The sequence below is a fragment of the Squalius cephalus genome, assembly GCF_949319135.1.
Source record: "Squalius cephalus genome assembly, chromosome: 24".
Classification (NCBI taxonomy): Eukaryota; Metazoa; Chordata; class Actinopteri; order Cypriniformes; family Leuciscidae; genus Squalius; species Squalius cephalus.
The window spans coordinates 4,743,073-4,759,109 of NC_137145.1; the positions used below are offsets into that span (position 1 = coordinate 4,743,073).

The following is a 16,037-nucleotide window of genomic DNA, read 5'->3' on the forward strand; positions in this document are numbered from 1 at the left end:
ACTTACTATCTGGAATTTGTATAGGCTACGTGTATTGCAACCAAAGTTTCTGATGATGGTAACCACCAGTTGTTTGATAAACTTCAGGTACATTTGCACAGGTTTGGTTGTGTTTTTAGGCCACTACTGTATTCTGAACCTGCAACCTGTGGCTTTCGCATTCAGATATATTCCTCAACAATTATTAAAAGATGATCAAGTAGTTATTTACATGCATAGATGCATAAGTGTTTTCATTATTGTGTAAGGGAATCCAATATTAACCCCACAATTTATATCGGGGGAAAAAACAGATGATGCTCTTTATTGCTTAGTTCCAGCTAGATTACAACATTGTCGTCTGAATTTTCACTAATTCTTTAATTGAACATTCGGGATGCATCGAAAATATTCTTCAGATATGATTCCGTTGTGTGTAACATCTGCATGACTGTGCATGTGCATCAACAGAGGGCGCATGCTTCTGCTCCATTACAGTGTTAATAATATGGTCATATCTACAATTTCTGCACCCCTGGACTCAAGGAAACAATATTCTTGCAGATATTACAGTAATCCGCACATGGACGTTTCCGTCTGAAAGCAGCGCTGGTGTTCGTGCTAATTTCATCGGTTCCTCACGCAGAGTCTGCTTCTGAAATACACGGGAATAACAGGAAGGATTCCATAAAGGATTTGTGTGCAATCCAAAACATCTCGTGTAGACAAGGTAAGATGCACACAGAGCTTGCTTTGAATTCCAGCAGCAAAAAAAGCCTCACAGATATGCAATCTTCATTGGCGTTATTTTTATTTTTCAAATGTCATGGCGCGTTTCATCGTTTTTTTTTTTTTACACAAAAGTGCAAATATCTCGTGGATGGATTTGTTAACATTCCAGCTGCTGCCATTTTGTTTATTGTTTTAACCCCCCGGTTCTGTTCGGTCATTTTAAGCACATTTCAACTTTAACCATTTGAGCACACTAAACATGGACTAGATTCGATAAGTCTAAGTGGTTAAAGAAAAAGGCAAAATTTGACCGACTATTGTTTATACATCGGACTACAAAACAGAGCAATTATTAAATGCATTGTCAATTAAAATCAACTAATAAATCAGGCACAATGCAGAACACACACAAAAATAAATGATGCTATAACACATGACATTATTGTTGTTGTTGTTTGTCAATAAAAATCTTATTTATTCAAGTGGTGTTCACTGCAGAGCCATATCACATCCAGCTCCACCTCTCTGGACGTCATGGTTTGCGGGATATAGTTATGGTGGGGTTAGGGTGTGGTTAGACCTTCTAGCTCCACCCATTACACCCTAATTACATCCAGATAGGGGGAGCTGGACTTCACACTCCACCCATGGCTCTTCAGTGAGCAGCCTCTCGATTTATTGGGCATAAATTAGTGTTTGCAAATATATAAACACACAATTCCAAATGTGGGTGGATTTCAACTGCGTGTAACACAGTCACTCCCTACTAGCCACTTTGACGGGCTGAATTTTGTATATAATGTTTATACACATTTTTAAATTGTATTCTTTTAAAAAGGCATCTGAACTAATAAACTAAGTGCAATGTAGTGTTGTCAAAAATAAAAAAAATTCGAGACATCAATGCTAAAATATCTGAAACGGTTCCAATCCTCATTTTCCGCAGAATAGATACCAGTGCGCTTTCTCTCTCTCTCTCTCATCTCTCCGACAGCGAGTGACGCACAACCCCGCTCCGGATGAATATTGTTGGTATTACAGGGAATGGGAATACGTGCATTGCGTATGGCAGTTGTTTTCCATGGTGCTGATGTCAAAATTGTGGCCAGTGAAAATACTGAGTATCTAGTAACTTTGGAAAACCATTAGCCACAGTGGCTAGAGATCAAAAAAGTTAATGTCAAGCCCATATAGTTGCAGTGATGCCATGCTGGCGCATGCTAAAATGTCTGTAAATGTAAGGCAAGGCAGCCTCAGTTTTTAGAACCAGCAGCACAAACCAAAAGCACGATGGGAATCGCTCATTGGCTGAGAACATTTGTGACATTTTGTTTCTGGCTGAAATGTTAATAGGTGTGTTTGACTTTGGCTGGATTTAATGGATCGGTGAGATTTGCCCCTTGCAGTGATGGGAAGACCGAATCATTTTACTCACTCGAATCTTTTCTTCAAGTCATTTCGTTCATTTCAGCAGAATATAATAAAAAATGTTTCATGTTAATAGCCAAATTCCACAACACATCTACTTGCGCAAAAGAGAGAAAACTATAATCCAGCCAAGGCCAAATTATGAGAAACAGAAACGATTAATTCATTGCTTAGCTGGGTCTTCAGGCTATGCAGTCTGTTAGTTCACCTCACCTCCCAATACGAGTCGTTTGTTCTTTTGTGACGTAGGCCGAAGCTATGCAGTCTGTAACGGAAACAGAAATTATTAGTTTCTGTTATTCTGAAATTATTAGTTCCCCCCCCCCCCCCAAGTCTTTCTGTTTCCTGTACAGAACCTATAGGATGTTGCGCAGGTGCGGTCAACACAAAATGAGCAAATCACTCTCTGAGACAACTCGTTGTTCCTGAGTCATATTAAAGATTTGTTCAAAATTAACAAATCGTGCATGATTGACATCACTAGCGGCTTGCAGTCTGGGAAGAAATTGAGAAAGTAGACGTAAAGTTGGACATTTTCTGTGTTCCGTAGCGACGCTCACGTGGAGTTTGCGGATTAGATGCACTATTTGTCATATTCATTGACATCCGCAAGAAATTTTGTGCTCGCTCGCAAAACCTTTGCAATCCCCCAAGGAACTTTGCATTCGCTCGCAAAAAAACGAGCAAACACAAAGTTTCTCGGGGGGACACAAAACATTTGTGAGAGAACGCAAAAACAATGAGTTATTTTTCCTCCCATCTCATATTTTTTTCACCACCATGTCCCTTTAGGGGCTTCGTCTCTTTTGGGCTCTTTGCGAATTAATGCAAAGTTTCTCGGGGGAATGCAGAACATTTGCGAAAGAACACAAAAGCATTGACATCATTTTTCATCCATCTCATATTTTTTGCTTCACCATGTCCCTTTAGGGGCTCCGTACTCTCGCGGTGCTTTGATGGCATACATCACAGTGACTTGGCAAAGGTGCTGTCATAAATTAAACAAAAATTGCATGTACTGCTTAAAATCAGATGCTGATTTGGCTGCACAGCACTGCATGAAGTCAAACACACCTAATTCTTTATCTCTAATTTAACATTTCAAAATTCCCCACCGCCATTTTGAAGTGCATTCAACTCAAGTGGACGAGTGAAGTTTATTTGGACAGACCCTTGACCCTGCGATTTTGACTGATGGAGCGAGTCTACTCCATATATACACTTCAGGCAGATCCAAAGACTGCAATGCACCACAAAAGTCACACTTAATTTACCCCCACCCGACACAACTCTAGTGTGTGATATTGGAGTTATTTTGATGGGTTTTCAAGGGTTCCGCCAGTAGTGGGCACTCATGCAACGTAAATAATAACGTACATCGTAGTGAACGAGATGGAGGGAAGTTAGCAAGGGAAGGGCATTATAAAAAACTGGACTTAAACGCAGCCTAAGAGTGAACCGGGCCAGATGGGGCGAGGCTGTAATGATATATCCTAGCCTTAACCATCACACAAACCTATTCACATCTCTAGCTTTAAAAATAAGCATTATCTGTCCCATTTAAGAGCTTATAATTTGAATAAGGACACACAATAAAATGTACTCCCAATGTGGTTTTAAGACATGTTTTACTGTAGTATTACAAGACATTTTACCCTAACAAGTATAACAACTAAGGTTATAAATGTGGCTTCCTTGGACCTTGCTTGCAGTTCTTTCTGAAGCTGCACAAGAGACGGTTTAAGAGGAAGAGACGGCATGGAGAGACCGTTTAATATTGCGGAGGTCCTGGTCGAATTACTTGATTCTAGTGAAGAGGAAACAGATGCGATACTACCTATGACAAGTGATGGATGGATGAAAGAGGAAAGAGATGCAACCCTACATTCCAGTGATGGATGGAAGAGGAAAGGGATGTGACCCTACATTCCAGTGATGGATGGAAGAGGAAAGAGACGCGACCCTACATTCAATTGATGGATGGAAGAGGAAAGAGACGCGACCCTACATTCAAGTGATGGATGGAAGAGGAAAGGGATGTGACCCTACATTCCAGTGATGGATGGAAGAGGAAAGAGACGCGACCCTACATTCAATTGATGGATGGAAGAGGAAAGAGACGCGACCCTACATTCAAGTGATGGATGGAAGAGGAAAGGGATGCGACCCTACATTCAAGTGATGGATGGAAGAGGAAAGGGATGCGACCCTACATTCCAGTGATGGATGGAAGAGGAAAGAGACGCGACCCTACATTCAATTGATGGATGGAAGAGGAAAGAGACGCGACCCTACATTCAATTGATGGATGGAAGAGGAAAGAGACGCGACCCTACATTCAATTGATGGATGGAAGAGGAAAGAGACGCGACCCTACATTCCAGTGATGGATGGAAGAGGAAAGAGACGCGACCCTACATTCAAGTGATGGATGGAAGAGGAAAGAGACGCGACCCTACATTCAAGTGATGGATGGAAGAGCTATACCTGGAAGGAGAAGCTGAGACAGAGGAGGAGCTCTTCGATCAAACTTCTGAAACAGAGGACAGTACAGAATTCGACCCAGACTACCACTCTACTGATGGGGAAGAGGAAGAGGAAGAGGACCCTCCTGAGGTGGATGCCGTTTACCAGTCCAAAAACGGGAACATATTGTGGACTTCAACAACTCCTTCAGAGAAACGAGGGAGATTACCAACTCATCGTGTCATCAAAATGACCCCTGGACCAACCAGGTTTACATGTTCCAATGCCAAAGACATAATATCAACATTTGAATTGTTTTTCCCAGATGACTTTAAAAAGATTTTGATTGAAATGTCCAATTTAGAGGGGAAACGTGTTTTTGGTAAAGCCTGGAAAAGCCTGGACTGGACGGACATACAGGCCTATTTCGGTCTGTTGATTCTGGCAGGCGTGTATCGATCCCACCATGAGGCTTTGGGTAGCTTATGGAGCGGTGTGTCGGGGAGGGCAATTTTTCGTGCTACCATGCCTTTGAAAACTTTTTCCATCATGTCAAGGATCTTCTGCTTTTATAGAAAGGATGCAGGGTCTGGCCAAAAGAAAGATGACAAGCTGGCACCAGTAAGGGACTTCTGGGAAAAATAGGTCCAACGCCTGCCGCTCTTGTACAATCCAGGCCCGAGCGTCACTGTGGACGAGTGCTTGGTCCCTTTCAGAGGTCGCTGTCCTTTCAAACAATACATGCCGAGTAAACCGAGCAAGTATGGAATTAAAATCTGGGCGGCTTGCGATGCCAGCTCGAGCTACGCATGGAACATGCAGATCTACACAGGCAAAGCTGCCGACAGGAAGCCAGAAAAGAACCAGGGAATGCGTGTGGTCTTGGACATGACATCTGGTCTCCAGGGACACACCATCACATGTGACAACTTTTTCACCTCGTATGCCCTCGGCGAGGAGCTGCTCCAAAGAAAAATGACCATGATCGGAACAGTCAGATCAAACAAGCCTGAGCTCCCTCCTGCGCTCCTGTCAGTCAAACACAGAGCCCGATTCTCGTCCATGTTCGCCTTCACCGAGACACACGCTCTTGTGTCCTACTGTCCCAGAAAAAACAAAAATGTGCTTTTGATGAGCACATTACATAGAGATGCCGCAATAAGCAGCCAAGACCACAAGAAGCCAGAAATAATCCTAGACTACAACAAGACCAAATGCGGAGTTGACAACCATTACAAGGTATTTTATTACTTTGCATTATTTGTTTTCAATCAATGCCAAATGGCACATGTATAATTAATATAATTTTCAGCTGATGAGCTAAAGCTTGTTTATGTTTTATTTTATTTCCAGCTTTTTGCCACATACACCTGCCAAAGAAAGACAAATTGTTGGCCCATGGTGATTTTTTTTAACATGTTGGATGTCCCCGCTTACAATTCATTTGTGCTGTGGGTGGGAATAAATCCTACCTGGGAAGAAATTAAGAGATTCAAAAGGAGACTCTTTCTGGAAGAGCTAGGGGAAGTTCTGGTGACTCCCTTCATGAAAAGACGGCAAGTATGCTCTTCGGGAAACAAAGCCTCCCCTTCGCCAGTCTCAACCCCCTCCAAGAGGAAAAGATGTCAGGTCTGTGAATCAAATAAAGACACAAAAACCATCATGACGTGCAGTAAGTGTAACATGTACATTTGCAAGTCACACGCTGTTATAACTACTTACTGCTACGCATGCGAGAAGAGCAAGAAGGTTTAAACAGGATTTGTCACTGCTTATGTGCTGTTTTTTTACTCTGTTTTTATGACAAATTCTGTTCTTGCTTATTCTCTTTAGTAATTTCTTCTGATTATTGCTCCTGTTTTCTTTATATTTTTACTAGTTTGCTTCATTAAAGTTACTGAATGTTGATGTTTAAATAAACAATACGCTACAAAATAATGTCTACTCTACGTCTTTTCATTGTAACAATATTTGTAACCATAATGTGGGATCACTGGAAAAACTGACACTTCAAAACAAGCAGATTTTAAAATGTTAAACTTCGACAAATACTAATGTTTCTAAGCAAGTATATATCCAAATTCATAACTTGTGTCTAGAAATTACGTTTTTTAGAACATTTTGGATCCAGAGACCAGGCAACATGTTTACCAATGCAAAATGTATAATCTGTTTATGGCTCCTTGTTTTATTGACATTTTTATTAGTTTACTTCATCATAGGTATTGAATAGGATACATAATAATGCATACTCCAGTCTTTTCTTTGTAACACTCTTTGTAACCATAATAGGCTATGGCATCACTGCAAAAACAAGTGGATTTTAAAATGATTTGACAAATATTAGTGTTTCTAAGCAAGTATGCAAGTATATATCAAAATTCATAACTTGTATCTAGAAATGAAAATTTGTAAGAAAATTGGGTAGATCGAGACCAACATATGTGTATCACTAACTGGTTACATTTTTTATTTTTGTCAGACATTTAACTTTTTTCTTAATGAATGTAGTAAAAATCATATAAAAATATTATAGATATTAATAATTTAGAGATAAGTTAGGTCTAAATACCATAAAAATGGCAATATTTTAGTGACTTACTTACTTAAAAATATGTAGGCTATGTATAATGTGTGTGTGTGTGTATATAATATATATATATATAATTTTTATATATCAATAAATTAATGTACTCAAAAAAAAAAAAATGCAAAACTATCACAAAATTAATCGTGCTGTATTTTCCAACTGTAAGGAAATCCCTAGTATACATGTACTTTCTTCTCTCAGGTGAATTTCTCCAGAGCTCCGGCTGTCAGATCACAGTTGACAGGTGAATCTATGGTGTGAACTCGCTTTGTTGTTGCGACAACCAGAACACAAGAGAGATATTCACCTCAGAGAAGAAATTACGTGTATAATTTATTATCCAGGAGACAGGTGTTACGTTTTGATTAATCTTAATTTCTCAAAATGGCGCGCTTGTGGTTTTGAACTGCTACGCTAATACCCTTCTCACCATGAAAGCGCACAAACGGCCAAAGTCAGGATTTCCGCTAAATGATAAATTATACTTAGGGTTGTTTTTCACAAAACCCCTCAGAACAAGGGAGAGAGTGGCTCCTCAAAAAATAAATACAGAAATAAAATAGAGAGAGAGAGAGAGAGAGAGAGAGAGAGAGAGAGAGAGAGAGAGAGAGAGAGAGAGAGAGAATAATCCACAGTACGAAAATAAAACATTTCAAATATTACGAAATATGATGTTAAAAAATGACACCAGCAGTTAATTTTAAGCTTTTCTCTTGCCTCCCCTGAGGCCATAAAGTTTTAAAGTCATAATGAAATCAAAATTAACCATTATTTTTTATGGAATATTGCACTATTTATTGTAAGATATGAAGAGTTCAGATGCAAAAGCCTCTAAGTGCCATCTGAAATTTTCTTCTAGAATGATCATTTTGATCAAGCTCGTATATTTAAGTTCAATAATTTCACTTAAATGGCAACGTAAATTACCTATTAATTGTCATTTACAAGCTTTATAAAAATGATCATTCTAGAAGAAAATTTCAGATGGCACTTAGAGGCTTTTGCATCTGAACTCTTCATATATATATATATATATATATATATATATATATATATATAATTGATGTGCCCTCATAATCTTTAATCAGAATAACTTTCCCTCCCTCTTGCAGTGTCATCTCTTCCTCTTCTCTTCTCTGATGACGAGGGCGGGGCAACCTGTCACTCACATGAGATCGACCAATAGCAAACCACAACAATCCAATCAATTCCCTATGAACAAAATCAAGTCCCACCCTACATTTTTTTTCTTGTTCCAGAAGAAAAAACTTGGATATACGTCACAATAGGGAAGAAAAGACTATCCTCAACTTCCGTTTCACGGCGACTTTGATAGACCCCCAAAAGTGTGCCATGGGTTTGGTGAGAATTAATTAAGAATGAATGGGGAATAGTCATGTGAGAGGAGGCAGTGCCTCCATCATTGTGCTATGATTGGTCAATTACTAAATCCCGCCTCTCATTTTTGTGTGTGTGCCACATCCACTAGTATCTGCCAAAGTGGTCAGAATGAATAAGAAATGGTCTTAATGGGAAGACTAATAAAAGTAAGTAAACAACTTAGATTTTCACCGCTTTATCACATTACATTAAAACTTTTAATGACTTGAAAATGTGATCTGTGAGGTTTTTTTATGCACAATCAGTTTTGTGAAATTCATTCTTGTGTCTGTGACCATTATGACATCTGCCGTGTTTACCGAGCTTGATGATCTGAAAATAAGTTGACTATAAAAAAAGCTAAATATCAGTTAACAAAAATACATGAAATATGAAAAATATTAATTTTGGAATAAATGTAAAAATGTTTTAACATGCTTAATCTTTATAAGAAATGTACTTTGTTTTAATAAAAAAGAAAATGTATTACATTTTTTATGTAAAAATACAAAATAATGTTGTTTTCTTGATAGTGTAATTAATGTAATGTAAATAAATGTGTCAACTTTAGACCAACAGTATGGTGAGTAATTTGGGGGTGAACTGTCCCTTTAATTTGCCTTTAAAAATACTTTTAACATTTAACTGTTGCTTTTATTTTGTATATATTTTTTATGTTATTTTATAGCTTGACTGGAGGCCAGACCAGATGGCTTTCATGTCCAGACTGTCTCGGTCCCGGAGTAATTCCAGGTCTCCCAGCAGAAAGGACTCGGAGAAGGGCTCTCCTGTACTAACGGTTTCTGAACTCGAGCGTCTGCTCTACACGGGGAAAACCGCCTGTAATCATGCTGATGAAGTGTGGCCTAGACTCTACATAGGTGACCAGTGAGTAGCCCATCAATACATGTGGGTTTGGTCATTATGTATACAGGATTTTGAACAGTAGATTTCTATTTATCACCTAAACCTTTAATACTCATTTCAGAGAAATTGCCTCAAACCGCAAAGAACTCATCAAGCTTGGGATCACACACATCCTCAACTGTGCTCAGAACAAATGGAGAGGCGGTGCAGAGCATTACGCCGGCATGAACATCACTTATCACGGCATTGAAGCCCACGATTCGCCTTCCTTCGACATGAGTGTGAACTTCTACCCAGCGGCCGAGTTCATTCACAGAGCCCTTAGTACCGGAGGTCAGTTCAGAAGCGGCCTCTTTCTTTATAAACAATTCCCTGTCTAATTATAATAAAAATAAAGGAAAAAACAAAACAAAAAAAAAACAGCCTTTAAGTTTCATGAAGATCTTTTTTTATTCTTCATTTCTTTACTAAATAAATGATGTACTGATTGAGTGTGCAATGCATACTTGTACTTGAGTGTGCAATTTTCCCCCCTTTTTTTCCAGTTCATTTTCCATTTGGTGTTATGTATAACATATTTGTGCTTATATGCGACTTTTGAATTTATATTTGGAAATTCTAAATATATGTGTGCATACCTATGGGGTCCAAAAATGTGAGATCAAGTAAAACTTCGATTTTTTCATTCTCTTGTAATTTATTAGCCTGGTTAAAACCAGACCATTCTCAGTAGTAACTGAGTTATGGTCTGGCAAAGCTTCATTAATAACTCATTTCCAAAGGGACCAACGGACGTCGCTCAAATGCCTCTGGGCGCAGTTGGATAGACCTAAAACCAATCAGAGCGATCGTCATCATGTAAAGCCATATGCTGTGTCCCAATTCGCCTAAGTTACACTACGCCATAAAAGTATGTACTCTTTTTGTGAAGAAAATGTATTTACTTTTGAATGTGTAGCAAAAAAGTAGGCAAGCTTCGGGACATACTACTTCGTCATCTTTATCGGACGGATCTGTCACGTGCATCCTGTCACTTAAACTGCCCTGTCAATCATCTTGTCACAGTTAAAATCCTCTATTAAATCTAATTTAATTTCCTACCGTTTCAGAGAGAAATGTAGTAGCACGTTCATCTGCCAGTGGGTCTTTCATGGAGACTGTCCTCATGTGTTTGCAATTTGAATATAATAATGCATTTAAAAGTTGATGCGCTTCACCAACGGACGTCACTCAAATGCCTCTGGGCGCAATTGGATAGACCTAAAACCAATCAGAGCGATCGTCATCGTGTAAAGCCCGCCTCAACGTTTCTGATTGGTGCCTCGATTTGGACGGATTAGAAATGGGCTTGAATGGGCTCTTTGCCAGACTGCTTGCAGAGCCAAGTTTGTCTGGGTTTTCCCAGGCTAGTAATTTATGTCATTATGCATTACATTCAGTATAACAATTTGTATTTTTTTATATTTGATATGTCATTTTAATTACTGATATTCAGTGTAGTCTATCATACATGTGAGAATTATGATGCAGTGTCTTTTATTTTGTAGGAACCGTTCTTGTGCATTGTGCCGTCGGGGTGAGCCGATCTGCTACGCTGGTTCTGGCCTACCTCATGATTCGGCAGAACATGACTTTAGTGGAGGCCATCAAGACCGTGAAGGACCACCGTGGCGTAACACCGAACCGCGGGTTCCTACGTCAGCTCAGCGGTCTAGACAGCATTCTGCGTGCCAGCCGCAATTCAACATAAACTCACCGGTAGCTTTTGAACTTCAACCTTTCTGGCCCAGGCCTTGATCTAATGCGTTGCGGTGAATAAGAGCAGAATGTTTTTACAAACAGTCAGTGAGTTTATTCCAGCTGTTCTCCTGCGGTCAATAGAAATGCCTTATTACATCAGGAACTCTAGAAATGTGTGTAATGCCTTATACACTGTTAACCGTTCACATCTGTTCACATGACCACCCACTGAAATGTTGCCATGTTAGAGAACTGACCCACGTGTTTTCCTCAAAGCAAGCAAGGAATGCTTAAAGGAACACTCCGTCTTTCCTACATTTAGATAGGTGGGCAAACGCATTTTTGTCTCAGTGCATGCGTTGTTTTAGTTTAGCAGCGCCGCCGATAGCTTAGCTTAGCATAATGAATGGAATCCTTTGTTGCCAGCTAGCATGTCATGAGTAAAAGTGATAAAAAAAAAATAAAAAAAATTACTTCTTGTGGCCTGCGTATTCACAACGAGTACAAATAGCAATGCAGATTAAGACTAGGCGATTTCCTAGGCAGATATTGACATGGGACTATATTGGGGGGAAGCACAGGCGAAGCACTGCTACTTGGGCGCAGAGATATCACACAACACCTGAAATCCCCCAACTTCCGTCAACATACCGGCGTGAATAGTAGCCGGCTATTTTTCCTACAGTAGACATAGTGAATGGCGATGAACATGGCGGATTTTGTGAGAGACGAGGAGGGTGACTTCTCAGACAGTCAAGAGCCAGAACCATACCTCTATGAACCAGAGTTTTCAGAAGAGGAGCTGCGTGCTTTGGAAATAGAACGACAGGAGGAGGAGGTTGCGATCGCTCAACAGCCTGATAACGTGAGGATGAGAGTCGACACGAACTGGTGGTGAGTGTGATATCTCTGCGCCCAAGTAGCAGTGCTTCGCCTGTGCTTCCCCCCAATATAGTCCCAAGTCAATATCTGCCTAGGAAATCGCCTAGTCTTAATCTGCATCGCTATTTGTACTCGTTGTGAATACGCAGGCCACAAGAAGTAATTCGTTTTTTTTTGTTATTTTTTTTTATCACTTTTACTCATGACATGCTAGCTGGCAACAAAGGATTCCATTCATTATGCTAAGCTAAGCTAGCGGTGGTGCTTCCAAACTAAAACAATGCATGCACTGAGACAAAAATGCGTTTGCCCACCTATCTAAATGTTGGAAAGACGGTGAATAAGCCCTATTTCAAAAAACGGTGGAGTGTTCCTTTAAGAAGCCATTCACACATGACATGTGCGTTTTTAGAACGGGCTGTCAGGCGCAAGCCGCTGCAAAAGACCTGAGCGCAACGGGCAAACACATCCATCTAGCGCATGTTTACAAAGAAAAACAATGGAAAAGCAGCACAGCGAAATGCAAAAAAATCAGTGTGAATGGCCCCTAGGCTTTCACACAACATTTTTTTGTGGTTAAAAACCAAGAAAATAAATAAATAAATCAGGTCTAGAGATGTTTTTTAAAAGTTGAAACTTTTAACTTGAGTGCCAAACTCGAGAACGCTGTGTCATGCACAAAACGCTGCAAAAGATGCCAAATGTTAGTGCAACAGTCAAACATGTCTGTCTAGTGTGTTTACATAGAAATACAATGGAAAAGCAGCGCATTGGAATGCTAAAACACATTCTGTGTGAATGGCCGTTAAGCCTGGTCTAAACCTGCTTTATGCTCGTGGCTCGCCACAAATTCAAGTTTACAGTTAAAAAGGGTCACATGGACAGAATCTCAACTTGACAATGTTCTAGGATCAGATTAGAATGTGATCCATTTTTAACTAATGTGCTAGAAACAAATATGGAAAATAAAAACATCTGCCATCTTGAACAGATCTTAAGCCAGCAACCACTATTGCTATGATTTGTATTAAAACATAAATATTAAACTTTGGCAACATTTGAGCTACTAACATAAACGATACTGCAAAATGTGCAACATGTTTGCACTCGTTGGATGACCAAATATAAAAAAAACATTTGTGACCTTGTGACCACCCATAACAATCTAGTGAGCCACATACATCCAGAACACCTTTGTAACCACCTAGATATCCCAACGAACTTATACTTTTTTTAAAGTAGTTTTAAAAATGTTTTTTAGAACATCTTGTCGCGTGCAAAATGCGTGAACAAACACGTAAGTCTAGCGTGTTTATATAGAAAAACAATGGAAAAGCAGCGTAGTGGGATGCACTTTCTGTGAACAATGCATTGGTAACTGCCACAGACCACACATCAATCACAACAATCCAGTAACCACATAGTATGGCCATAGTAACCACCCAGAACACCCTAACAACCACCTAGCAACACCCTAGTTAACTAGCGATACCATTGCAACTTTAGAAGCTTATTTCCGCCACTGAATAAAAAATTAAAAGGTAATTGCGATTTTTTTTCTTTTCAGAATTTTACTTTATAACTCACTTTATAAAAAACATAATCGCAAGTTTATAATGTTAGAATTGCGATTTAAACTCGCAACTGACTTTTTCCCCCTCACAATTTGGGACTTTTTTTCTCTCGCAATTGCGAGTTTATATCCTGCAATTCTGACTTTTTGTAATATAAACTTCTGAATCTGAGATAAAAAAAAAATCTGAATTGTGAGATAAAAAGTATTTTTTTATTCCATGGCAGAAACAAGCTTCCATAAGCAACCCCTCAGAACAACCTAGTAACCACTTAGACATCCTAGCAATGCCTTAGCAACTGCCAAGAGCACCCTAGCAACAACCCAAAACAATATACCACATAATATTGCCATAATGACCATTCAGAGCATCCTAACAACCACTCTTAACATTTTGACGGCCAGATTGTCACAGGAAGGCTGGCTCATGTTTTGTCCAGAAGATGTAGTTTTTCCCCGAAATTCAAAAATGTCTTGTTATAGGTGCAGTGTTATAGTTATGATGGGCTATTTGAAACGTTTGTAAGTATGATCCATCGATTTTGCATTTAAATGCCGGTCTCAAGTGACTTTTAATGAAGGTAATGTAGCTGATCACATTCATCACAGTGATCCAGCACAGGTGATGTGACAGATACGCTCAGTTACTAAACTCTGGTGACCTGAGCTCAAGTGTACATGTGACTATATGCAAATTTGCAGTCAGTTTTGTTACACATTGACTTGTTTGATTTATCGTTGTCTGTATAAATACTACAAAAAAGATGTCATGTGAAGTATTCTACATGTTATCCAAGTTGTCTCTTTTAACTTGTTTTGTATGGTATTGTAAAATACGGTAGCTACACAACAAGTGCAACCTTGTTGTACTTACAAATCCAGCAAATCCTCAAGTGCAGTACAAACTGTAGCTGTATGAAATTACGGTGTGCTAGTATTATTGTCATTTCTGTACATTTGTATTATTGGGGACAGCTGTTTACCGTATTTGTGTATGTGTTGGTCGTCGTATCAATCTAACCACTGCTAAATACTGCCAGGACTGCCAATCCCTTCCAGCTGAACCACACACCAGTTTGTGTCTTAAGAACAAGCATCGATCGCTCAGAGATTCAAGTTGTTTTGGACCAAATTTCTGAGTTGAGCGGGAGCGTGCAGCCAGAGACAAAACGAGGAGTTTGTAAAAAATCCTAATGTTGTTATTTTATTTATAATGCATATGAAGTCTAATAAACATCATTTCATTTTTGCAAAGAGTTGCTTTTGTGCTGGATTTAAAAAAAAAAAAAAAAAAAAGTTCAAACCTGTTTACACGTAGCTGTTTAAATTAGTTTTTATTTTTTTCTCCAGCAAAGCTGTTATTTCTTTTTTTTTTTTTCTTTTTTTTACCACAAACTTTGGAACTAAGAGTGTGCATTAGTTGCCGCCCAATTTTTAAGCGCTGTTGGTTCCGGAAGTATTTTTTCCATTAAATTCTCCTTTAAGAATTTATTAAAACGTTGTAAGCCGTGAACCAAGCTAATCAGCTACAAGGTAAATCATAACAATACAAACTGATTAGAACTACTCATTTAAAAATGTATATATATATATATATATATATATATATATATATATATATATATATATATATATATAATATATTTTAGTTTATTTCAAAATATGCACATATGTACAAATATTGAAGTATTTTGCATAATTTTACATCATTCATAAGTGCTTCATTGGAGTGGGCGGGGCTAAAGAGCAATTTTTGCGCGTTTTGATTGTGGCGACTATCTAAATGGTTAAAAAAAATCTGTACAGAATCATGGGTAATGTAGTTTTTCCACCACGAATTCACCTCTTAAAAATACGATTATTTTAAACATTTAAGTTTAAATAATGTGGATTGACGGCTTCAGCAAGAGTAAATACCATCGAATAACAACTTTGTAGCTCACAGTAAGTCTGTCTTTAGGGTTAATAAGTTATCGTTAAAAATATATATTTCCCTATGGAGAAAATTTATGGAGTGTTTACTTCTGGAACTGGCTGTTGCACTTAGGCTACTTATGACATTGGCGATTTATTTTAAGGCACTTAAAAACAAAATGTAGCCCACAAAAAGGTCTATATGCCACTTTTTATGTCATATTGAAAAGAATAAAAAGCTTTGTGTACACTAGTTTATTTATTTGGTTTGTAGGCTATACTTGATGGAGAAAATTGCAGGATTGTGGGAATGAACTCAGGAAGATGTAAAAACAGATTTAAGATTCTAGTCCACACTGGACCTATATAAGCATTAACAATAAAACACTTAGCGCCACCATGTGGCCAATTCATTCACACAATATGAAGTGCATTTAAAACACCTTGCAAATGTTTTGAATTTCATGATGAGGAAGTGTTCACAAG

The 16,037-nt window shown here is 38.7% G+C and overlaps 1 protein-coding gene across 3 annotated transcripts; it reads left to right on the forward strand.

Moving 5' to 3' along the window:
- The first annotated feature begins 426 nt into the window (after positions 1-426).
- dusp26 (dual specificity phosphatase 26) lies at positions 427-11,661 on the forward strand. 3 transcript variants are annotated; one of them, XM_079861316.1, is made up of 5 exons: positions 466-709; positions 8,308-8,742; positions 9,264-9,463; positions 9,564-9,775; positions 10,990-11,661. In XM_079861316.1, the coding sequence occupies exons 2-5, from the start codon at positions 8,716-8,718 to the stop codon at positions 11,190-11,192; spliced, it is 642 nt and encodes a 213-aa protein (XP_079717442.1). In that variant the 5' UTR covers positions 466-709; positions 8,308-8,715; the 3' UTR covers positions 11,193-11,661. The 3 variants fall into 3 exon arrangements, with proteins under 3 accessions (XP_079717443.1, XP_079717441.1, XP_079717442.1); XM_079861317.1 differs by lacking the exon at positions 8,308-8,742 and having other exon boundaries at positions 427-709; positions 10,990-11,633; XM_079861315.1 differs by lacking the exons at positions 8,308-8,742; positions 9,264-9,463; positions 9,564-9,775; positions 10,990-11,661 and adding exons at positions 3,852-5,844; positions 5,959-6,536 and having other exon boundaries at positions 449-709.
- The last annotated feature ends 4,376 nt before the right edge of the window (positions 11,662-16,037 follow it).